The sequence below is a fragment of the Akebia trifoliata genome, chromosome 11 (assembly GCF_017979445.1).
Source record: "Akebia trifoliata isolate Shusen 1 chromosome 11, ASM1797944v1, whole genome shotgun sequence".
NCBI classification, from domain to species: Eukaryota; Viridiplantae; Streptophyta; class Magnoliopsida; order Ranunculales; family Lardizabalaceae; genus Akebia; species Akebia trifoliata.
This window is the reverse complement of record NC_141385.1, coordinates 37,758,184-37,785,173: the sequence shown is the minus strand read 5'-3', so window position 1 is coordinate 37,785,173 and position 26,990 is coordinate 37,758,184. Positions and strand designations below refer to the sequence as shown.

The 26,990-nt window shown below is 34.4% G+C and overlaps 2 protein-coding genes across 2 annotated transcripts; both read right to left on the bottom strand.

Moving 5' to 3' along the window:
- Positions 1–419: 419 nt before the first annotated feature.
- Positions 420–5,197, bottom strand: LOC147391507 (protein neprosin-like). The gene is made up of 7 exons (XM_086459903.1): positions 5,028–5,197; positions 4,308–4,394; positions 2,225–2,416; positions 1,968–2,138; positions 1,317–1,370; positions 1,083–1,232; positions 420–897 (listed from the first exon to the last, which is right to left on the bottom strand). Exons 1-7 carry the CDS (start codon positions 5,193–5,195, stop codon positions 520–522), a joined length of 1,200 nt encoding a protein of 399 aa, XP_086316029.1. The 5' UTR covers positions 5,196–5,197; the 3' UTR covers positions 420–519.
- An 11,837-nt stretch (positions 5,198–17,034) lies between these two features.
- BOU (Mitochondrial substrate carrier family protein) lies at positions 17,035–24,799 on the bottom strand. The gene is given in 5 exon segments (XM_086458442.1): positions 17,035–17,426; positions 17,429–17,730; positions 17,814–18,218; positions 24,398–24,457; positions 24,548–24,799. Coding segments are annotated over 3 exon segments (891 nt in total). The 5' UTR covers positions 18,206–18,218; positions 24,398–24,457; positions 24,548–24,799; the 3' UTR covers positions 17,035–17,229.
- Positions 24,800–26,990: the final 2,191 nt, after the last annotated feature.

Sequence of the window (26,990 nt, the reverse complement as noted above, 5' to 3'; positions counted from 1 at the left end):
GAGTTTTATGAATTTGATGATTAAATGTTTTAGAAATTTTGGAAACATTCCACAGAAACATAGTCCAAATGTTAGTAGTGAAGCTTGTGTGTGCGCATATGTCTAATCCTCTATTACAATTCATGTGGATAACATTTTTACCATCCAGCCCCACAATGAATCTACCATGCCTTCAAGATCATTCTCTTAAATTTCCGATAGGTTCTCTCGTGCCTCACTAAAATTAGATTTGATTTTGAAGAATCTGGATCATTTATTTAAATTTGACATTTAAGCAGCTTTCTAATTAACTTAGATTATAATGATTTTTGACAATGATATGATCTATCCATTGATCCAAATTATTGATCCAAAACCTTTATTATGGGATTTGAATGCTTCAAATTTCAGGTCTGATATGATCCATTGACAATTAATGAAAAATTAATAAATGGAAACAAAAATCTTTTATTAGGAGTTATCGATCCTCAATACATCAACAAGGACACTCAATTCATGCACCATTTTTTTCCAACTCAATCAACAAGAGTTTCCTCCTCTTCCACCAAACCTAATTACACGTCCATGATCTATGTCCATATACCGAACCTTAAGCACGCCATAGCATTTAGGGGAGTCCATCTTATCTTCCAAGAGAGAGAGAGAAGGTGTTACCAAGAAATGAGATCCATTAACAACCTGGATGTTTCGGAAGTAAGCTGCATGATTATATTGATTATCAGGGTAATGTCCACTGCCCATTGGTGGACTTGGCCCATTTACTGGTCCACCTGTTACTCCCCCCCAAGCAGCCACAGAAGCACCATCACCTAAATGAGTAAATAGAGATGGGGGCCAGTAGCCATATTTTATGTCTTGAGTTGCTGATGTTAGCCACCAACTCCTAGTGATATTATCCTTCAGTGATACAATAGAGAAAGAAAGAAAAAAATGTTATTTAAAACAATAGGACTACAATAATACCCCTATTATTATCATAAAACTATAGAAGGACATAACTGCCCCCAATGAATCACATCTTACAAGCATTTTTCATGGGATTGTTCCGATCAACTTGTACGAATCCAAAACATAAATTTTACCTGAAAAATGTAAAATGGCCTTGAGTATACAGCTCCATTATACGTCGATAATGGTTTTAAAACTTCACCAATGGGATTGTTCCGATCAACTTGTACGAATCCAAGGCAAAGAAGATTGTAGCAACCAACTGTTTTATTATTACCATCAACCTATGATGTGAAAAAAAAAAAAAAAATAGTGATATGTATTGTATTTTGATTAAAAGCTCCAAAAGCTAAAATTCTAATACTTACTCTCCAAGCTATAAATAATCGAGTGAGACTGTCACCAAATAATCGTGGGGCCACCTGTTAAATCCAACAAGTTATGACTCTAAATTGATTGGCATAATATATAAATCAAACATCAATAAATTGCCATAAAAAATTTAAATCTTAACATTTTTAGTAAGCTGATAAGGTATTTTTTTTATAGGGTTTGGAACTACAATTTCTGAAAAGATCAACCTAGTATGTACACCTGAATGACTCAATAGCTTAAAATTTCGAAAACTCAAATGAGTCAAATGAAGTAAAATTATCCATGAGTTGACTTTGATGAACCAAATAAAAAGAGTTTATAAATAGTTAAAATTCTTTTATGTTTTAAATGAATGAAAACTATTTATTATTTTTATTTTCCACAAAAAAGTATATACACCTTAATGACTCAGGTGAGTTTCTGATCCTGACATATTGCTTTTTCGAGTTGGCTTGGCCGATTCAATGAGTTGACTCGGCCTATTTCCCTGGTTGACTTGGTGAGTTGGTTCCATGGAGTTTGGAGCCTCTTGAAATCCAACACAATCGAGTTAACTCATCCTAATTCTGAGTTTTAAAACTATTATAATGTTAAAGATGGAGCAAAGAAAACTATACTTGATAATTTTTCATAAGATGACTTACCATCCATCCAGCTTGTATGCTATTGAGTTGACCCGTCGGACCGCTTTCAATCCACATCAGAGCCATACTCGTCTGATTACGTTCCACCGGCTTTGGATTATATGTAGTTAAGTATCCCTGGGCTCCAAAATATGTGAAATTTTCATTTGGTATTGTTCTAGCATCCGCTCGCTGAGCAACAAATTAATAAATTGTTAATAATTATAATTAAAACAAAAGAAATCTAAACGATAATGTCGAACCATCCTACTACTTACATGATAACCAGGTGTTAAACTTGCAAGAGAATGAACATCAAATGATTTGGCTCTTATTAAATCTTCTTTTCTTGTCCTTCGAATTGGGACTGTTCCTTTTGGGCAGTCTATACCTTTTTGTCTAACACTTGAATGTTCATCTACTTGTGTAGTTTCTCTAATGAACTCTTTTGGAAGAGATGAAGGACTCACCTGTATTCAGAATTCAAACAACAACAACAACAGTAACACGATGTTAAGTAACAACACATGATGATAATAATAAACTTACTATAATAATTAGGGCTAGCAGGATCTTTTTATCAAAACGGAAGAAGCCCTCTGTTCCATGTTAATTAATTGGGACAATGACTGAGAAGGACTCTTTATTGAAAATATATACCGAAGAGTCCCCTAATAAACAATACGGATCATTTAAGTCTCACTTAATAAAATATTAACCTATTACAGATCTTTTGAAGATTTCTTTAAGAAAAATATATGAAATACTCTTTTAACAACTTTACAAAGTGGTTTGATCTAAAAATATACCGAGTCAAATAAAAAATTTGACCAATTTATTTGGTTATTAATATTTCTGTGAACAATAAAAAATAAATATTTTTATTTATTCAAAATTCAATATAATTTTATTTGACTCATTTAATTCGATTTACTAGTTTTTGAGTTGAATCAAATCGATGACCATTTAAGTCGAGTTTTAAAATTATATTTTAATTATTTATATAGTTTAATAAATCTAACATATATGGATCAAATCAGTTTTATGGTGATGATGACCATACTCATCTCCATCGTCTATGTGAGTTAAAGATTACTAATTTTGGAAAGAGAAAACATATAATTTTTTTTCATATATATCCTTCTTTTATTGTTATGTGAGAGATGACCATAATAAGGGGCTTGTCATTAATTTAAAAACATAAGAGTACCAAAAATATTCTAAACTAAATAAATTTCTTTACACCTCACAAATTGTTGAAAGGGTAGTTGTGGTATTTTTGCTTCAATAATTCTTTTTAGACTAATATTTGATAAAAAAGAATACTAAAAGTCTATATTTTTTTATAAGAGACTTTTTGGTATATATTTAAAAATAAAATAAAATCTTTGCTGTCATTGATTGTAAATACTTTTATTTTACACTAAATGGTACATCTTAACAAGAAAAGTTGTGCTGGAGTAACATTGAAGTAGGCATCGATTCTCACATTGATAATGTGGAGGTGCACACATATCCATAGATACTTTTCACTCATATCACAATGAAAAGAATCTATGGTTCCATACGTACATCCATGTCAACAATGTGAGAATTAATGTCAATTTTAGTTGCTTCAGCATTTTCCTAAAAAGAAATTATTTATATAAGCATTCCCATAAAAAATTATAAATTAATTATAACCACAATGATATTTTTGTAGAAATGTTGGATTTTGTAGTTCATGATCGCACATGCAACCCATTAATATCAAAAAGCAATGTGAGAATTAATGTCAATTGTTTTTAACATTGTTGACGTGGATGTATATAGAAACATAGATGCTTTTCATCGAGATATGAGTGAGAAACATATATGACTTTGTACACACTTCAACATCAGCAATTTGTTAAATGGTTTTAATTTTAAGGTCACTCCAGCACAACTTTATTAATAATTAAGGTTTTGTTAATGTGTATCCTAAGGGCACATGTTAAGATGCATTTAAAACATTGAAATTAGCATCTGAAGGTATTTTTGGTAAAATTTTTTTTTTTTTTTTTTTTTCTTTCTGAGATACTAGCTGATAAAATAATTTTTGGGGGTGTATATTTACTGCATACGAGTGTCCTTAGGGCAAAATTAAGGACACCCTAACAGATAAAAAAGTTGGGCTCTGGACCCTATAAGCACAAAACCAACTCTAGATGCTTATACTCGAAATAAGTGTCATTGGGATGTATCCTTTAGGATAGTCATAAAGTCCTAAGCGTTGGATGTTAATTGGCCTTTCAAGGTTATTTCTTGAGCTATATTTCTGGAAAATTTTGGAAATAAAAAAAGATTAAAAAACTAGCAACAATACAAGAAGATATAAGATACCTGTAGTTTGTGATTCTTGAGCAAAGGATTATCGAACGCAGGTTGCTTGTGTATCTCAACACAATCAAAAATGTCACCTCCTTGTCCCTGAGAAAGCAATACAAATCATTAATTATTCACTAACGCATATGTTTCTCACATCATCATCCACAAATGACTACTATTCCACTAATTTAGAATTACACAATGTGAAAAAGCTCAAATTTGACGGTCATGGACTGTCAAATTTCATGAAATTCGACAGACAAAAGGGATCAAATTGACGTCGAATTTTTCATTGTCAAATTTTTTTTTCGACGGATCGAAACTGTCAAATTAATGAAGGATGGGAGAAATTCAATGGCTCTAAGCCATCAAATCTGGAAATATCTAGAATTTTGACGGTCCTAGGCCGTCAAAATTCAGTTTCTAAAATTCGTGGATCATGGCCAGTCAATTTTTTCTGTCGAATTTTCCAATTTTCACGTAGTGTTAGCATCATCATCATCATTAAAAAATTAACCTTTTGTTTTCTTATGACCAACCTTTTTCTACTCTTAGTTTCGTATAAGTTTAAATCATATCTTTGCTCACAAATTGAACTTTAAGACCATGATCTCAAAGTTGGTGTATTACAATATGATTGAATTGAATTATCGATTCAAGTCTGAATATTTTTTATTCATAAAATAAACATGTATTGAGATTTGAAAGTAGAATTAAGAAGCATCTAAATAATACCTGAAAGGTCTTGATTGGGGGTTTATTGAGAATCTTGAGTTGTCTCTCCAACTCCAAATCTTCTTCTTCTGTGATAGTACTCCTCCCTACTTCTACTCCATAGACAAGGTTTAAACCCAATAAAAATACTAACAACATCCATAACTTAGTCAGATCAATCAAACCCATGATTGAAATCTTTTTTCACTCATTGGAATGGACATTAATCCTTAATTTATAAGGATCATTCTCTTTGTATTTATTGCTACTTCTTATTAAAGTAAATGTACGCTAAGATTATTTTAGCAAGTAAAGCACCATCTTTCCTTTTCTGATTGTTTGGTATATATCTACATTTATTTGTTGTAAATATCAGGAGAATTTAGCTGTAGTAACATTGAAATTGACATCATTTGGGATATTGGTATGCAAAGAACCATAGAGACTTCTCACTCGTATCTCGATGAAAATTATCTATGGTTCTATAGACATATACATGTTAGCAATGTCCCCAACGATGTCAATTTCATTGTTACTTCAGCATGTTCCATATCAAATCCAATTTATAGACTTCCCCTTTAAGCATTGCTTAATAGGCCCACCAAAATTATTTACTATTATGTGGTGGATTGGATTTAATTTCAATTCTTTTTATAAGACAATTTTTTAATTTTATTATCTTTCCTCTTCAATTATTTTTCAAGAAAATCTTTTCAACTTTATTGCCTTTATGTTTTTACCACATTTCTAAGAAGAGTCGGGCTAGCCTAACTTAGTAACCGTTCAAATCTTACTAAGGGTCGTTGGGCACACTTGGATTATCACACTGTCAATCCAACACCATAGCTTTCTAGATTGGAAAATGCTGAAGTAATATTGAAATTGATATTGTCTGAGTCATTGCTGACATGGATTTGTTTATAGAATTATAGATGCTTTTCATCAAGATACGAGTGGGAAGCATCTATGGCTCTGTGCACATCAATGTCCCAAATGATCTCAATTTCAATGTTACTCCAGCATGACTCTTCTAGATTTTCAAAGAAAAACTTGTCTTTAAAAAAAAAAGTTTAAAAACAAAATCATTTTTTAGTTTGATCCAAGCTGTTGAAAATGGATGTACAACTACCCAATTTCCAAATTTAAAACTAAAATTCAATGGGGGAAACATTTTTTTGCCATATCTCTAGATTTCAAGGAAAACCTCGTATTCAAAGAAAAAAGAACTAAAAAACAAAAAAAATAAAATTGGAACTTGATCTAAGGTGTTGAAAATGGGCGGCTACCGCAGTCCCAAATTTAAAATTAAAATTAAAATTCAATGATAAAAATTAAGGTTTTTTGAGAAAAATATTTTTTCCAAAGATCTTAGAAATTTGTCATCTACATCCCTATGGCATTAGCCATGTTTCCTTAGAGGCCACAAGATGATGCAGTCAAGGAAATTTTCCATTCTGAGTAAGGAAATTGTTTTTCTTTCAAGAGATCCCCCCAATTTTATTATTTTTCTTTTATTACCTCTTTTTCAATAATAGCCTCCAAAATTATTACCTTACTGCTCTAACCTCCTTAACCCGAAAGAGGGTGCTCGTGTGGTATGCATGGGCACACTTTGCTGATAAAGGCAACGTGAACTGGTTCGACCCTAAAATTTGGGGAAAAAAATGCCCTTATATTTTAATTTAACCTTAATATTATCAAAAGTCATTTTCTTTAAATTATATAAAATTACAATCCGGCCATCTCTATAACCATGCTAGTTTTAGAAAATTACCAAATTACTCCTGTAGACACTCCAATTTGAACGGGCCCATACTCGAAAGGGGCCCAAAAATAGTAGTTTTCCCATGAACTTGGCCAACGAGCCTCAAAGTCCCAAATCATTAAAATGTGGCACTTTTGTCAAAATCGAGGCCCCTAAGACCCCCTGAGGGTCTAATGGGCTCACTTGAAAAGGCTCGGCATGCTCTCATCTACCCCGCTCTACTCAAAACATCGATTTTCGACAATGGGCCTCAAGCGCCCAAATAACTGAAAAATAGCATTTTGATTGAACCGAGGCCCCTAAGACCACCCAATGGTCTAAGGGACCCACTAATGGGATTAGACCTATCCTATGCTTTCCCGACCTTCGTCGCTCCGCCTTTGTATCCAACAATAACCGAACGCTCGATAAAATTCTCCCACGGGCCTAAAAGGCCAGATATGCCAACACGTGGCATTTTTGATCAAACCAATGATTGTAAAAATCTCAAAAAAATTAATAAATTAAAAAATGTGAGACTTGGAATGCCTACCCCTCCTCTACTTCCACCGCTTCGCCTCCGAATCCGCAAACACCCTAAGCCTATTTAAAACCCTCAACTCTTTCCTAAATCAATTTCTCACCTTACCCCTAACTAAAATCGATCCCATATCACCTAAACCCTAAAATGAATCTACCCTCAAAAATTCAACTCAAAACAAATCCCACCCAAGCCAAAATAACCTACAACCCTCCTAAAACCCAAGCCAATACACTAAAAGCCCACAAACCATCATCCATATCCAATCCACCTCTAATCCACAATCTATAACCCATTAACCACTACCCACATCAACCAATCACTCTCTTAACATCAAAAGATGACACATGTCATCATCCCCTTTCACCTCCCTCATCTAATCACTTACCCCCATCACTCTTCTCTCACAATTCATCTATCCACATCACTTCTCTCCAAAATCACCTCAACCCATACCTACCCTAACATAACCTATCTCCATTCTCTAACACCATCAACTACCCACATCATAACCCATATCCTACACACCCTAACCTATCACCATTCTCTAAACACCATTAACCATCTATCACTTTCCCTTAAAACACTCCAACAAAATCACCTCAACCCATACCTCCCACCATCATCATCAAACTAACCCATACCCTTCTCTCTAATCAACCAACCATCATCACCAATCAATTTATCTCATCACCACATCACCTCCTCCCTTTTAACACATGTCATCATCTCATTACCCCTCCCAAAAATTCAAACACCTAACCCCTTACACAACTCATTCTCTTAAATCTAAACATATCACTTCTTCAACCAACTTAACACTCATTCTCCAAACAACTCCCTTACACCCTCATTCCTTCTATCAACCATCACTCATCTCACCCCACCAAATACTTTACCCAAATGGATTTGGGTCAAAATACAATCAATTTCCATTCATTATACAATTATCCTCACTTCCACTCTAAATTTCGTATCATTCACCTTTAAAACCCATGCCATAATCATTCCTTTCAATTCTTCACCCCATTATACCCCTAAAATACCCTCCAAACATCCATAAAAACCCCCTTCTCTTCCCAAAAATGGTTACCCACTATTACTAAGAAAAAATCTTACCAATCCTCCATTACCAATTCTCACCAAGTCTTACTAATTCTCACCACCAAGTCTCACTAAAAAAATTTCTACTCTCTAATCATCTTTTCTCCATTCTCACATCAATCTTCTATAAAAAAAAATATATACTCTCATATTCTACTATGGACCTCAGAAAACATTGCAGAAAAATAAGAAGAAAAGCAAGGGAAGAAAATGTGAAGCATCAAGGTGGGTTCAAAGTACACCTCCCCCCCCCCATCATCCTCCTTCTCTACCCTCTACATCCCCCTCTTCTATTATCCCTTTCCTCTTTTTTATTTTTATTTTTAGAAGGCCTCTAGGATGTGATGCTACCCTCCCTTATCTTCGGTAGATTAGACTTCGGTCCGATTGAAAGTATAAGGGTTGCAATCCTTTTAAAAAAAATAAATTTGGTTTTAATCCCTAAATCGTTTTAAAGCAATTGGAATTCGGATCTTTCTCTATCCATGAGAATGGACCCCTATCCATTAGCCAACACTTTTCAAAAGTATGTCATGTGAAGGTTAAACTTCTATATGGGTCATCTCCTTCGATGAGATGTTCCCCATAGTCTAAGTCGACATTAAATCCTACTTAGGATACAAATGCACGACACGTGGCACTTTATTTTTCATTTTTTTCTAATCAAAATGATCGAGTTCTTTGAGATTGCCACCACTTGGCGGGGAGAAAATGGTACCTAACACCTTCCCTTTTCTCCAATCGAGTCGCTTATCCCAATCTCGAGGTTGATCGGTACCTTATCCATCGCGAGTCACTAAAACGTCAAAATGTCACTTTTTCAAAAAGTGTACATCAGGTGACCATTCACACCCACTTACAATATGAATGGTAGCAACTCCAAACCTTAGTAGACGTGGCTCTCGTAATCTTGAAACCACGTATCTACAACTCCCTTATCTTTTTATCTTAAAAATTACCTTAATTAAAATTTTAAAGTGCCAAAGGACCCTTACAAAAATTCATAAATCCTAACTTTTTTAATAAATATGTGTTTGCACATGCCATCTTTTTCTTCTTCTTTTTTACGTCGAGGGTTCCGAACATGTATGCTCGACCTCTAGGGGCAAGGTAGTTGTCTTCTTAGAGTACCATATGTCACCCAAATCCCCCCGGGTACATGCAATACCCCACACACCACACATATCAGGTAAGTAAAGATAAATCCATATGGATGGCCAACGAGGGGGCTTAAATATTTAAGAGTCCTAATCAAATATACACAAAATCCAATTAAATAAGGTATTGTTTACTAAATCCCTAATTCTGTTCAACTAATAAATATGGATTGTAACATTCCACTATCCTTTGAAGAAATCTTATCCTCAAGGTTAACTTGAAAATTCATTATGGGATCTTCAAATCTTTCATTGATCGCAACCAATTCTTCAAGTCTTGCCCATGAATGTGATGTACTTCTCGAATGATAACGAAATTAAAGGTGACCACTTCGAGGGATTTTCCTTCATCCTTTGCTTTCACAACATTCTCGTCCTCTATGGAACCTCATCCTCCATATAATCCACTTCCTTTACCCCCCAAGAAAGTGTTTTGATACCATTTCTTATGAACTTGAAAAATTAGAACAAATAAAAAATGAAAAATAATTATTTAATTAATATGACCACCTAAAGGAGGTCGAACCTCCTTACATCTTGCCACTTTGAGGGGGAAAGCCTATTTAGGATTTCTCTAAAATATTTATTCTCTTCCTCCCTGACCTAAGTCCTTAAACCCTTATTTATAGCATATTTTCCCAAAATATAAGATTAAAAGATAAATCTACTGTGACTAATCAAATGTTTAAGAATCCTAATCAAACACAAAATCCTATTAAATACGATATTATTTACTAAATCCTTAATTTTTCAACTAGTAACTATGGATTGTTCTTAATTCGGTTCAAACCGAGAACTGAACCAAATTGTGAGATTTGGATTGGTTCGGTTCGGTTTAAACTGGTTTCGGTTCGGTTTCAGGTTTAAAAAATAAAGAACCGATGAATTCGGTTCAAGTAATATAAAAAATCGAACTAGACTGAAAATCGAATTAATAATATTTAAAATAAAATATTAAATTTATATTTGATTTTTAATTATTTTATAATACTTAATTTCTCTTTCTCTCTCTCTCTCTCTCTCTCTCTCTCTCTCTCTCTCTCTCTCGTTCGTCTCGCTCTGCGACCCGCTACCAGTGCCACCATCTACCACCGGCTGCTAGTGCCACCGTCTCTCTCACTCACTCACTCACTCTCTCTCTCTCTCTCGCTCGTCTTTCTCGTCTCGTCTTGTCTCTGCGATCCGCTACCAGTGCCACCAACTGCTAGTGTACCATATCTCTCTCTCTCTCTCTCTCTCTCTCTCTCTCTCTCTCTCTCTCTTGCTCATCTTTCTCGTTTCGTCTCGTCTCTGCGATCCTCTACCAGTGCCACCAGCTGCTAGTGTACCTCTCTCTCTCTCTCTCTCTCTCTCTCTCTCTCTCTCTCTCTACGATTTGCTGCCAACAACTCGACTTTGCGACCTACTGCCACCGGCTTGTCTCTGCAACCTCCCTCTGTGATTGCGACTTGCTGCAGCGTCCTGAGGCTACAACCGACGACAAGTTTCCCTCTATCTCTATTTCTCTCTTTCTCTCTCTTGACTACAATTTACGACCAACCCATGGAACCGAACCGAACCAAACCAAATTAAGATCGGTTTGGGTTGGTTCGGTTCTAAAATAATTCGGTTCGGTTTTGGTTCTTATATAATGGAACCGATCTGGATCGGTTCGATTTTGATTTTGTTCTAACCCGAACCAAGTTGCACCCCTAATGGATTGTAATATAAACAAGTTCTAATCTACGCCTTTATCAACCACATATGGGCAGACCATTACAGAAGGCTCGTCTAGAATGAGTTCGGACCTCCTCTCTAGGTTTAAACAATCATAGCCATAGATATAAGGGCAAATTTTCTTGATCCTAGTCAGATTGTTGAAGACAACCCAACCAATAGGTCCTTTTTGGGAGGTTGGGGACTTTGGGTTGGCAATGGATCGGTTCGATATTGGATCAATACCATTCTCGTTACCAATACAAAAAAATTTCTAGATCCAATCCGATCGACATTTTTTTAATCATATCTGATCCAATTAAAAATTCAATCGATCTGAAACCAATTTGATCCAATCTAAACATTGGAGAACACAAATTTCTTCTCAAATCCATCTAAACTGTAAATTTCCACAGAGAGAAAATCCAAATCACTCAATTTTTCTTTCCCCAAATCCATTTATCCCTAAATTTTCGCATAGAAGGTCCAAATTACTCAATTTTTCTTCCTCAAAATCCAATATCTACCCCTGAATTTTCATAGAATGAGAGTCCAAATTTTAACTTACCTGAAGTCAAGAAGATGCAATTGGTTTATTAAGAGAAATAAGTCATCCTCAAGATCTACATTTCATACCCAGATCGAGTCGTTTTGGAGTGATTATTTTCAAGTTTGGTCTGTAAAGATCATACACATACAGATAGAGAGAAGAAGCAGGGGCAGAGGAAGGAAAATGAGAAAGAAGAATATTAAACAAAAAGAAGAAAAAAAAGTGGGCGAATCCTACAACATTTTCAACTTATAGCGAAGGATTACTGTTCGATGCAGATTATTAATATAATAATGAACAAACTTAAACATTGGCAAGCAAAGGTCGATCCATAGGGACAACGATTGATTTGATATTTCTTTCAACTCAAAATCGACTTAAATTTAAGTAACTGGATTAAAACAACTATAGGAGAGAGTATTGCTAAGAAAAGTGAAAATAAAACAAGAAATGGCATACAGTGTAAGGTTAAAGGGATCAAATCCACCTTTGCATGTTATATCAACATCTCTACGATTCTATGTTTATCTTAATCCATGCAACAACACTATTGCTCATGGATTGGAATGTAAATCTGTAAATTCCTTACATGATTCAAATGTATGTGAATCCTTAAATAAGATGAGATTATATTTTTATCCAATATTCGTAACTAAGTATGATTAAGCTTGTTCTCATCTAAGCATGATCATCAGACTCAAAACATTAGATATGTTGTCTGATAATCTCAATCTTAAGAGTCTTCAAAAGTGCACAATTTAGTAATAAAACCGGTTAGAAATAATTAAGATAAACTTGCTCCAGTCTCATTGACCTTTTGTATGGAGAGTTTAGTCAATAATCATCGCGAGGGAAAAATTGCAATAAAGTAAAAGAGAGAGAAAAGAATGGAAAAGAGAATGGATGCTTCTTTGTTGCTATTTGATTCTGAAAGTCAGCTTGAATCTCTTCAATTACATAGCTTTGAAAACATACTTCAAATTATACTTAGATTACAAGAAGAATGAAAGAAGAAAAGGGAAAAGAAAGTTCTTCAATTTTCACTCTACAAGAATTTTCTCCCTTACAAGATAAAATAGGCAATGAAAGACCAAGATTCAGAAGAGGAGAGATTTTTAGACAACTCCTCAATTTATAGAATTTCTCTCGGAATTTCGGGTCATCTTCACTCTAGTTGTTGTGAGACAACTTCATTAATGCAAAGACAATGTAGTCGAAAATTTCCAACGCAAATCTCAAGGCTGTCTTCCCTAGGACCATTGCAGCTCAGTTTGGGTGAAGACATCTAGACTGAGTTTTGAGCGACTAATTTGACTTGGCTCAAGTATTGCAGTGTTGGCTTTCCTTTTTCTGTTTATCTCCGAATATTCGCCTCTCTATTTAAAAATAATAGAAATTCTTTAATTATCAACAATTTTGGAATTTTTAGGTGGATTGTCTTTATTTGAGGAAAATAGCAAATAAAGTGTAGATAAACTCTATGTAATTATAATCCCAGAAATGACTTTTTGGGACCTGATCAAGTACTCATTGTTATAGGCATGAATTGCCCTCGTTATAACCTATTACGACGGATCAATGACGGAAGTTGAATCCGAAGTTATTTCCCTGTCACTAGACATAACAATGGATCTATTTTTTTGAATCAAAAGTTGCTACCTATAGCGGTGGATTTAATTATCCACCATTGTAAAGTACTTTTTTTTATAATAAAAAAATATTTCCTATGGAACAGTTTTTAAAATTATATATAATATACAAAGAAACTCACAAAACACTAGAACATGATAAATCTAAACCTTGCAATGCATTGCAGAATTTAAACATTATTTTACAATGATTTAAAGACTAACTATCATACCAATTGAAGTAAATTGCATTGAGCATTATTTGAATCTCAAGTGTGGAAGAAAAAAAATTTTAAAGTATATTCTAGACATCGGTTAAACAAAAGGCTTTAGACATCAATTTTTTAACTGATGTCCAAAACTATAGATATCGGTTAAACCGGTGTATATGTGGGTGATGTCTAAACTCTGGTGTTTTAGACATCGGCGTTTTGCAGAACCAATGTCTATTATACTTTACACATTGGTTGTTAGAAAACTGATGTCTAAAGTATATTCTAGACATTGGGTTTTCACTTTAGACAAATGTTTTTAAAAATCCGTCTCAAGTTTTTTTTTTATTATTAATTTGCTTTTTCGACACGCATGTCACTGGCATCCATAGATCAAATTCCAAAAATTCAAAAAGAATGACAGAACAATAGAGTAATATATATACACAAAAGATTTATATTATGTTAGATTTTACAAAATTATAAAATAAACAAAGATCTTTACAAGTAATCAGCTTCTTCAGCTGAACATCCAATCTAGCAGCCACAAATAAAAGACTTATATTAAGTCAGAGTTTACAAAATTATAAAATAAAAAATATCTTTACAAATTATCAGCTTCTTTGGCTGAGCATCGAATCTAGCACTCACATTTGTGGCTCTACGATGGTCAGAACCCTTGCAAGCAGCAACCTAAGCAAAGATAGATGGCAATGGGAAGCCTGAACAACAACATTGGCACAGAATACCTTCGTCAATGAATATAATAGCATCCTAGAGTTTATAGGCCAAACTGAATATAGTAGCCACTGGGAGGGGGGAAAAAAGATACGACACTGATATTGTATGATATGGCAGATCTAACTTACAAAAAGAAATCCATCCTTAAATGAAAAATATGAGTTGGGAATCCATCAACTCTTATTTTCTTTATGAGGGTGTAAGTCGTGTACTACTACTATAGTTCTGTTCTTGTTGGAATTTGACCTGGATTTTAGTCAATACTTCTTTTGGGAAACATAAATATGTGTTGACCCTAATAAGTAAAGTGGCATAAAAAATGGAATACCAGCACCACATTTGATCAAGTAGGCTTCAAGATTGAAACAGAGTTCCACCTTGACGACGTATCACTGTCTTTAGATTCCAAACACACCCACAGTGACACTTCCTTTAGGTGAGATGGGGCCTGAGAATTGAGGAATTATAAACATTGTAGAATGGTTGAAAATTTTTGAATTATGAATTTATGATCAATCAAATGGTTTTATGAAGATCTTATTTATTGATGTTGAGGTTTTTGTAGTATATACAGGTTGTTCATATGTTTTGAGAACCAGTTGAATAAGGAATGATTGTTTGTTTTCATAAGTTTGTTAGTTGGGCAAGTGGAGCTCTTGATCTGGAGAATAAAGATAGGAAATGTATTGGATTTTCTAGGTTAAATAAGTTGAACAAGACTATACGAACTATAAAAATGTCGGGCTAATGGATACGTATGGACGAATGATAGCAATTAGTAGTCAGACAAGTCAGTAACCCATGATCGTCTTTGTTTGCTCTAAACATGTGGCACGTGCAATGTGGTCAAGTCCATGTCGGATTTTTTGAGGTTTGTTGAATCTTATATTCTATACTTGTTTCTGATTATAACATCTATACTTGTATCCATGCAACATGGTTGTGCAGTTGTGCGTACAATATAGATAAGAATAATGATGAATGCACGCGATTGGTACACGGCTGACATGGCAACAGTACAGAACCGCAGATCTTTTTCCTGTGTAACCAGAAGAAAAAGATCTATGGTACTTATGTGCCCTTGCCACGTCAGCCACGTACCAACCACGTGCATTTGCACGACTCTATAGATAATAGAGTATCTGATGGACAGTCTGGCTATGCCTATGACAATGATAATTCAACTGAGTTTAGTCAACTCAGTATGTATGAAGCCCACTTTGATCACAAAACAAAGGCACTGACTAGTGGCACATCACTAAGTAGCTGGTTGCACACCAACCTTGAAAAATAACCTTATTTTTATAACCTCTATTTTCATGTAGTAATTGCACTCCATTATTGGTATCCTTACTTCATCTTCTTTGCTCGTGTAAATTGTAAGCATGCTTGTTATATGATCAAGTATTTCTTACAAAAACTATTGAACCAACAATAATATATGTAAGCATGTTTGAAGAAGAAGGGAAAACAACAAAGGAGTGCAATATTTTTATTATTGTTGAGTGCAATCATCAAAAGGGAGTGCAATTAGTAGTGGGTGGTGTGCAACGAGTCAATCCCCAAAAAAAAATATTTATACGTAATAATGTAATTTTGATTACAATTTGTAAGAGATAAATAAGGCACAACATTAAAAAGTCCTCTGTTCTTATAGCGGGTTAGTGATGTTAAAAAGGCTGCAGCCCAATTTTTTAGGCCGAAACTGTCCGAAAGCCTATGTTAACTGTGGCTGGGTCTTGATCCTTGAAGCCCAGCCCAACCAATTGAATCATTATGTATAATCCCAAAATCTAAACTACTTATTAACAGAAGACCTTTCCATGTACCAAACAAGTTAGTACATCCAAATGGCAAATCCTTCAATATGATCATAGCAGAACATAATCATGATGATCTAAAGTTTTAGTAAGTCAAAACCATGACAAGGCTGAGACAGGACCAACATGTGTTATAATTTTAAAGTTAATGAACTCACTCAGGTGACGAATATTTAAGTTGAGACTCCACGTGTCAACTCCTCTGAGTCCTAAAAAGACTCAACCAAAGTGACACGTGTGACTTTCAGACCCAAGCGCTAAGGAAAAATCATAGAAACTAGAAGAGAATCCTCAAGAAATCTAATATAAAATTTCTTAGGATTTCTAGGATTCTAAATGTCGTCATATTTCCTCGCCAAATTCGAAAATATCAAGATAAATAAGAATTGAAGATCAACACATAAGGAAGAGGATAGGAATAGAAAAATCCTAATTCAAATAGGAAACTATTTGGAAGATTGTCGTGAATGAAGTTATCAAAATAAGATGGAACTCTTTGAATTGGTATATAAAGGAGTCAAGATACAGGTAAAGGACTTTTTGATTTAATCTTCTTCATTCTTACTAACTTAATTGTCAGAAGGTCTTGATCTAGAAAATCTTCCCAAATTTAAGACTCTTTTACATTAATCAAAAGAATTTCTTCATCCAGACACGACTCTAGGGTGAGACAATATTTTTTCCCTATACAAAACTTTTGTAATGTTAGAAAATTTATGTTTAGGGTTTTGGTCTTGTGGGATTATATGTTTACATGGTTGAGATGATATGTTTTCTCATGAGCGTTTCGGGATGGGATGAACGGCATTAACTATATGAAATGACACGACACGACATGACAAAGGAGATTTATTCTTCCAAATGAAAACCACAGGATAATTGAAGCATGCCAGTCTGCCAAGAAAAATGCTTTGAAATTTGACAAGGTCCATTTCATGGTTAAAAATGGATTTTTGAAATAGCATCAAGAACTACAGTAAAATTTCACCAAAAACCTTCAAGTGAAAAAGAATCAGAAGCCATCCATGTCGTCATCCCAAACTAGATCTTGTCACCTCATATGCCAGGAAGCATGCCGCATTTGCTGGAACGCTTCGGGCCATGGCAGGGCCAAATCCTTTGTACAGACCTTTGATTCCCTCTGATGCAAGTATCTTCCTGAAGGCATTAATTGAGCCTGAAAATTTCGGATTCTTGTAATCATCTACTTGTATTACACTTTTGACACGTCAGTTGGGTACACCGAGACCCAAAAGGATGCTCCAGCCAATCCACCCGCAACAATTAAAGAACCTCTACCTAACCCTGAGGTGTCTTGGCCCCCGGCTAGATACTGCTTGATGGCTTCGTAGACACCAAACATTGCAGCATTTCCCGGGACTTCACGTGCTAAGGTGGGAACAAGGCCTTTGAAAAGGCCCCTCATACCACCTTCTGACCTGAGAACATGCTTAGCAACATCCATTGGCCCACTATACTTCACTGCCCCACCAGACGCACTCGGATCTGCTAAGGCACTCTGGGCTTGCAACCTGTGTTTTCATCATCAAACCGAGCGGAAAAAAGGGGCAAATTTGGCGGCTTTAGCATGGAAGAAAATTATAAAATTACTGACCTGCACTTGATCAACTCGGTGGGGCACGCCAGAAAAGAAACCGCAACTCCAGCCCCAGCCCCACATACGACTTGCTGGTTGACTGTAAGGGGGGCACCTGGTTGGGACCTCAATAATGCTTCCATTTGTCCCCTCACTGTAAAGAGGACAGCATTGAAAGCTGCCACAGTGGCAAGTGGTGCTCCCATACCTTTGTATAGGCCACCTAGACCTTCGGCTGCAATAGTTTGCTTAACAGCATCCATCGCTCCTGCATACTTAGGACGCTGGCCAGGAAGTGGAACCGGCTGGCTTTGCAGCTTCACTTTGATTGTGTCAAAGGGATGCCCACATATCAACTGTGCTGCCCCTCCAACAGTCCCAGCAGTTAGGTCCTTGGCTACTTCCCCCATCTGCAAAGCTCAACTTCAAAAAAAATAAAAAATAAAAAATAAAAAAATTAACTTTTGAGACAATATCAAATTATTTGATAATTCACTAAGATTGATGAGGAGAAATTATTTGCAATAGTTATTAATTTAAGCTTTGGTTTAAAACCCATCTGAAGAAGAAATTTCAATGAAGACAATTAAAACAAGTAAAGATAATAAGCATTACAATGTAATTAGTAGTACAAAGCCAGCAACACCAAGGAATAAACTTCTCAATGAACAATATCTTCCAAGAATAAGGACTATGCAACATATCAATAAATATAGAAGCCACGCAGAAAGATGAAATTAGAGAAGGAAAAAATAAGGATTCTGATAAAGAAATGAGAATAATGATTTTATCATGAACTTCATAACAAGTGCCAGTCTATCAGGAATGGAATATTACAGGAATTAGTTCAATATGTTTATCCTAATTTCAAGCTGATTTTAGGGTGGAGATGCACACAATGTGTGACCTCGGACTTGTAAAACCAGCATCATCAACTCCTGTAACTTCAGACTTTACCAACTGGTTTCTCATATGCATTTCAACCCCAATGTATTAAATCTCGGTTAATGGAAGCCTTAAAGGGTACTTTGAGGGGAAGAAAGGCCCAAGGCAAGGTGACCCTTTATCTCCTTATTTGTTTGTCCTAATAATGGATTCTCTTTCTTGGCTCTTAGACAAGCAAGTTTTTTCGGGAACTATAGGCCTCCACCCAAAGTTCAAAGAACCAAAAATATCCCATTTGTGCTTTGCAGATGATTTGATGATCTGCTTCAAAGGCAATGTGAAGTCACGATAATTTGCGAAAGAATTAGGTCTTTAGAAGGGAAAGTTCTTATCTTTTGCAGGGAGAGCTGAGCTGGTCAGAGCAGTTCTTAATAGCATGCAAGTTTTCTGGACAAGTTGCTTCATCATTCCCAAAAAGATGGCAAAGATGGTGGGGAGAGTTTGTGCAAGATTACTGTCGGTTGGACCTACAATGGAGAAGAGAATTGATGTGGTGGGTTGGGAAAAGAAGTGTAAATCAGTGGCTGAAGGTCAGAGCTAAAGATTTTTGGACTATGAAAGTCCCTCGGGAGGCCTCCTGAACTTGGAGAAAATTTCTAAAACTCAGAGACATGGCTCAACTCTTCAAGAAATTAATAAGAAAAAATGCCTCTATAACAGGCTAACTAGTTCTTGGGAAGATGCCACTGGCTTGCTACCAACTTTTAAAAAAATAATGGAGTGGTGGCTAATAACATAAAAACAGCTTCTAGTTCCTTTGTTTACAAAGCTAGGAGAGAGGTGTGAGGGGTTATTCCATGCCACAAGAAGAACTGAAAAGGTCCTTGCTGCAGTCATCATTCAAAAGGTAAGATTGGAGTCAAATGTGAACAATACAGAGGTGGAAGATAACCAGCACAACTGAGATTTCTATGCTGCCTGGGGGATTCCTTCTAGCAATAGAATGTATTCTAGGGAAATGCATTATCCATTGGAAGATCAACAGAATGGTGAAAGCTATCAAGAGTCTGGCAACAAAGTTTAGAAGCAGTTCCTATATGTTTTCTGGTGTTTGTTAGTTCACCCCTCCTCTTACTAGAGATATTGATCACCTTGTAAAAGAGGATGCATGTATTACAGATTATAAGTGCTGGTTTTTCTTTTAATATAGCTGGTCTGGGAGCCTGTCACCTCCTACTAACCCTTATAAAAATAGCTGCATTCTACTCAAACCTTTCAGTTATGGTCTGGGACCACGTGAAGCAAGGTGTTTCATAAGTCAAAATGCGTTGGGATTGAGCTTGAAATTTGGATGTGCTAACTCTTCTCCAGAGTGATCTTGTTTGTGGGCTAGCCTCCTCAATTGCCCAATCCATTTGGTTTTATTGAAATTAATACTTATCTAAAAAATCCTTGAGACCTAAGTCTCACAAGCACACGTTTTTTAAAATATAAAAAATATACCAAAGCTAGTAAAATTCCGAATAAAATAGAAAATCCCTATAGGAAGAAAAAAAAATCCTGACATTTCAAAATTTTGCATTCCAAGTTTTTATATCTGATTTCGAAATTCATCAAAATCCAAGCAAAACTTAAACACATCCATAGTTTCACACTTCCTTCCAAGAGTATAATACCTCAAACAAAAAAAGCAACATTTAAGAGTGTAAAAACTACCTTAAATAATAATAAAAAACATAATGTCTATCAAAGGTTACAAGTAAATTAATGGCGGAGTGCCACATAGAGAGAGAAATAGAAATGCATACAAAACAAAACAAAAAAATTATGGAATAACAATAAGAGCTGAAGATTGCTAGAGTTGCAAATCAACTTGGGACAACTGAAATTATGATGAAGATGTAAAATATATAATTAAGGACCTTTAGCTAGATAAAACATTATAGTAGGGATAACATTGTGGTAATTTACATGTTGATCCCTTATGGTTTGGTGTAAATCCATGTTGAGTCATTAAAATTTTGACAATGGCACTTACCTTCCCTAAAGTTACCAAACGAATTCACTTGAACCCCTTCTATCTATTTTCCGTCAATAAAACAGTTTAAAAATGCTATTTATTTTTTATAGAGACTATTTGACCCTTTTTAAGAGTTGAGAATGGAGGAATAACCAAAAATCCATCAAGAGTTTGCGCAAGAATCACCATAATAAAGTTTTATTCAACTTGGGCTTTTGTCTTTTTGAAATTTAATTTTTTTTTTAATAAGAAATACATAATGGTTAAATTGGTCAAATAACATTGGAACATTGACACTGTCACTAACAAGGGAGGTACGTGAGACTATCAAAAAATTAAGGGGTCGACATGGAATTATGTGCCATAGGGGATCAAACTGTAATTTACCAGAGTAAAGATGAACACTTCTCCATAAATCGTACACCTTAGTCAAAAGGCATCAAAAATGAGTTTGCCTCTCCCAAGGCATAATTCTTTTTTCAACAACTCTTTGAATAAGTTTTAATTCTTTGAGGAAAAGAGCTTTCCTTAAAGCCTCAAGGCGAACCTTATGGATTAACTCCAATGCCTTTTTTAAACACTGCTTGAAAGTAAGGATTTCTCATAGTTCAAAACAAAAGCAGTAAATAATCAATTCAATTTCTCATAATTGTGATCTTACTCCATAATTAACAAGAAAATTGAAGTGATGTGTGCCTCATTTAAGAGCGGGGGATGATATCATCTATATGAGCCTCAGTTGTGGAAAGAATCTTCTCAATTGTAGATTTTTTCTGTAATAATTATTGAATTTATGCTTGTACTTAAAAATTAAATTTCATAAATACATAACTAATTTTATTAAAGAAATATTGAAGCTGTGGTACCAATTCCACTGGACCCCTCCTTGTGTCGCAATAATTCAACACTTGTGCAGTGCCGATCCATGCACACTTTGTTTCTATTCCACTCTTCTATTAATTTTCTTTTCTTTTTTAATACTTGCTGGTGCAGATATGACACAGGATAGTTTCCTTCCTGTCTCAGCAAGTAGTCAAAACTAGTTCTCCCTCAAGTACCAGAACTATTGCTTCCCTTAAACTTCTCTTTCTTTTTCACTACTTGCGGGCACAGATATGACATGGCCACAATAAACATTTACCCATCACCTTGCTTATAAATATCCAGACCCTAAAACAAATAAGGCAGATCTCTCACTCAAGGAAAACTTGGAACTATTGTTACCCCTTCATCTTTCCGTTCTCCTCTCCCTCACTATTGTCTCTCTCTCATTCACTTTTTAGTGCCATGGCGACTGAACAGCCATAAAACTTGGTTGGGTGGAAGTTGGAGCCACCTTATATCTGATTTTCCACACAAGCAAGACCTTAACCATCCAAATCACTACCTATTACAGGTATTTACACTAGCAGAATTTGCGTATAATGATTTTTCTAATACTTGAAGATTCTTCAAAATCACTAATACAATAAAATCGAGATAACATATTGATCAAATTTCTTTTATCTTAACAAGTCAGACTAGTGATGATGGGGAGAATTACGCCAAACAATCTAGCAAATAACAGTATTGAATTGCAACAAGTCTTGTGCACTACAAAGAACAAGACCAAATTTTTTTGACCTTAACAAGTTAGACGAGTGATGATGGTGAGAATTACGCCAAACAAACTAACAAATAACAATATTAAATTCCAAAAAGTCTCGTGCACTACAAAGAACAAGAAGATGTGCATTGACAATGCTGAGAGTTTAAAGAAAGAAAATTCAGTAATGATGCATTTGCTGAAGAAAAGACTCCCACAAGAGCCCAAATAAACTAAAAGTAAGGAGAGGTAGAACCATAGTGTGTGTTGAAATAAATAAGAAAATAATACATACAAATCTCTCTCAGAAATAATATTGAGCCAAATTTTTAAAGAGGTGAATCTATTTGCATACTTTGGAAATGATGAGGAAGTGACTTTTAAAGAACAAGAAATGCAAGGTTAAACAGCTTCCCAAAAAATAACTTAGCAATATCAAGGACACAATAGATAGCCAAATTGGACTTGAACAAGCAATACATTTAACCGAACAAAGTCGAGGAGTTCTCACAACCATAGTCACCAAAGTCTCCAACTCATTGAAAAAACTGCGATTAAATCGTGACTTTTTTCCTTCACTGATTTTCTCACAATTTTTTTTAATAAGACACGACCTTTACGAACTTCGTGATTAAATCACGGATAATGCATAAAATAATGAGGATGACATTGATTTGATGTTTTTTATCTGTTAAAGAATCATAATTTGGACTCATGATTGTGATATTTTTTATATTTTGAAGTATAAACCTTGAATATGTTGTGGATCTGTGGTTACTTGTTGATATCAATATGAGAATAGGTGATTTATCATTTTAGTTTAATATGGAATGTGATGACATAATGTGAGAACACCTAGGAACAATTACGTAGCCTTAGCCTAGCTCGATTTTTTCCTAACATTTTTTCTAATGTTTCCCGATTTTCCCCCTTGCCGACTTATTCCCGAACCCCAACTTGGTGACTATGCTCACAACCCTCATCTAAGAAATAAAGGGGATTGTAAGAGCTAAGAGGTGACATCCTCTACATTGACCCCAGTTGGGAAAATGTTTTTAATTATATCCTTCTTCATTTCATAATATTGATTTTAGGAAATAGCTATTGATCACAATATAAATGAATTTTAATAATTTTGTACTTTTATTGATCCTTAAACGCAACTAATGATTTCTGGACGAATACATACACCAAATCATGAGATCGAAAAAAATTCATCTCCTTCTGTTTCCATGTGTACATGAAATACCTCTAGCAGAAGTGGAATTCACCCTTCCCTAAGTTGCACAAAGGAGATATAATTTCACTAATAATTAACCCAAATAAATGATTGTAAGGGTATGTTTGATTGATGGGAAATCATTTTCCACGAATATTATTTGCCCGGCAAATGATTTCTTGGCATTCATTTGAGTACACATGGAAAACAACTTGGGAAGCATGGTAGCAAGCACAAGGTATGAAAGAGAGTAACATAAAATACATATATCTCTTTAGAACACCATGACCGAAAGTATTCAAATAATCGACACACCACAACAAACTTCAAAAAGTGGGATTCTACAAATATTTATTGAACCAGGCTATCAAAACCAACATTTTCGATCAAAACTTGAATGGTTCTCCTAAAACTATGAAGAATCAAATCAAATTACTATCTAATCCAAAAGTACAAAATGAACTCTGATTTCCTAAATCTCCTACATGTAACGTGCTACCCAAAGCTCCTCTGCTTTCCATTGAAGTCAAAGAAGAAATACAGTACAAGCATCAAATGTAAAATCAGTCTTGAGAATTAACCAAAAATAGCAAACATCTATAGATTGGATCACTAAATTTCATCCAAAGACATGAACAAAAGTACATAAATCTAATAAAAAAAACAGCTCTTAATCTGGAGAACAAAAATATTCACAAACATATATAGATTGGATCACAAAATTTCATCCTAAAACATAAACAGCTCTAAATCTGAGGGGGGTGAGGAAGGTCATCTTCAAAACAAAAAGTTGTCTCTTGACATTCTAAAATGCTTAGGTTTTCGATAAGTACAATCAAAGACACAAACATGAAATAAATAAATAAAAATTAAATGCAAGTAGAAATCGTTACCAGAGATGAAATTGTTCCCGAAATAAAATGCTATTTTCGATCTCTTCGCCCAAATATAATCTGAGAGAAAATAAACCATACAAATTGAAAATTAAACTAAAGAATCAGAAATCGGAACCACGCGAAAGCGAGAGAGAGAGATAGAGATACGTGGTTGAGATGAAAACCGTAAAGCAGATGAAGACAACAGAATTGATAGAATCAATCTCAGACCTCACTCTCCACCAATCCAGACATTCAAGGATATAGTGGAGAGAGAGAGAGAGAGAGAACAAATGTGAATCTCAAGGGAAAAAAAATCTGTGGTTTGAATCTAAAGATCACTGTTGGGACTTAGGACTTAGGGATGATGTCGATAGTATAGCTTAAGGCTGCGAGTTTGGTGGTGGGTCGGTGGCGCTAGGTTTTTGATAAGTTCTTAATTCTTTAGAACCAAAATAAAGGCATTCTTTGGTACATCGGCAGTTGTAAAGATTTGGTACATCCCATGTCTCTAAAGACTGCCATGTGGCATTGGATCCCCCAGCTATTATATCTGAATAGTAGGTGACATGTGTTCCAAAATTAAGATTTATGCATAATTTGTATTTTTATAATTATTTTAAATATTATAAATAATAAACTAATTTTTATCTGTTTAATCATTTTATATATTGTAAAAGTTTAAAATAGTAACCAAAGATAATTTTGTAATTTTAGAAAGTTAAAATTATCGTGATTCTATAGGAGCTTTATGATTGTAATTTTGTTTATGTTGATCAAAATAACTGATAACAATAAGATTAAAAGCAAATGTGAGGGTGTAGTTTATCTTTCAAATTTTAGTGTCGAACCATTTTACTTTGCTTTCTCTCATTATAATGCTAAATGTAGCAAGTGTCCTATGCCAAATGGTTTATTTGTTCTAAGATACATGTATTCGTAATATCAGACGGTCAACTTGATTTAAATGAAAAATCAAACCCACCATTTCTCCTTAATCAAAATATAAATAAATAGTGCAAAATACATTTATTAGTAAGACTAGCTTAAATAACATGGTATAAGAGCAATTTTCCTCCTTTTGGCAAGTCCAAAAATGTAAAGCATGCCTAACAAAATCAACTTAGAATTTTTTACATCAATTTTTCTTTTTTTTCAAAAGGCAAGTAGATTTAGGGTTGCAACATAGGTGGGTTGGAGGGTAAACCTTGTTGACTTTTTGAATTAGAAAATCAAGTTTTATTTTATTGGATGAAAGTAACTTAATAAGTTATATTCTAATCATAGGATCACCTCTAAAAAGTTATAACTTTTTGTAATTCTTCCAACGTCTTCTTGTTTAGGACGTCTTTTTCTAACTAATGTGTTGGTTCTTATTTTGCTTATTGGTACACCAATTTTTAACACCTCTTCTTCACAGCTCTTTGAAATAATGGAAACTCCTCATTGTTTATTTATTGAAGTTAATCCAAGGAGATCAATTAATTATTTTTTCTGATTTATTTTGAAAAAAAAACATTGTGAGATTCTTTAGTCTAAAATCATCTATTCGATTACGCTTAAATTGTTCTCATTATTTATTATTTGTGAGATATATTAAAAAGAGAATATCGAATATTTTTGGGCTCAGCATAAATAAATATTGGAGTGCTACCCTCTCTGTTATAGATCATTATATCATGGGAAACAGATATTTACGAACTGTTGGTATCGAAGCAGGGGCGAATCTGTTTTAAGGATATCGCATTCAACGTGAAGCCTTGATCTTAATTTGCTTGTACAAACTGATAAGTTCTTTTAAGTATATATATATATATTTTTTAATTTTCTCTCATAATATTTATTTTGGATTCAACTTAACTTCTCATTTAATTTTATACTTGATTTGTTTTCTTAATAAAACTAATTTGCATCCAACAATCTTAAAACAGATTTCTTTTTGGAGTATAAATTAGTTTCTTTGAAAAATGAATAATTAAGAGAAATCAGAAAATTTTGATGATAATGGCTTTAAAAGATGGTAACAGAAAATGTTGTTCTATCTTACAACCTTGAATTTGGCCCATCTTCTTAAAAAGGATCTTCCTACTCCTAATGAGAATATGAGAAAAACTACAATTGCTGCATTAGAAGCTTGGAATCATTCAGATTTCTTATGTAGAAACTATATTCTAAATGGGCTAGATAATATGTTGTACACAGTGTACTTACATATTCAAACCGTGAAACTGCTTTGGGAATCCTTATAGCCAAAAAATACAAAACGAAAAATACCGAAACAAAGAAATTTGTTGTTAGTGAATTCTTACATTTAAAAATGGTGGATTCTAAAACAGTTGAAAATCAATTCCAAGATCTCTAAATTTTAATTCATGAGATTCATGTCGAAGGAATGTAAATTAGTGAATCTTTCCAAGTTGCATCTATAATTGAAAAACTTCCACAAACTTGGAAAGATTTTAATAATTATCTTAAACATAAATGTAAAGAGATGTCTATGAAGGATTTGATTGTGCAGTTAAGAATCGAAGAAAATAATAAAAATAATGAGAAAAAAGCCATGGTTTCATCCATGGAATCAAAAGCAAATGTTGTGAAAGAAGATTCATCC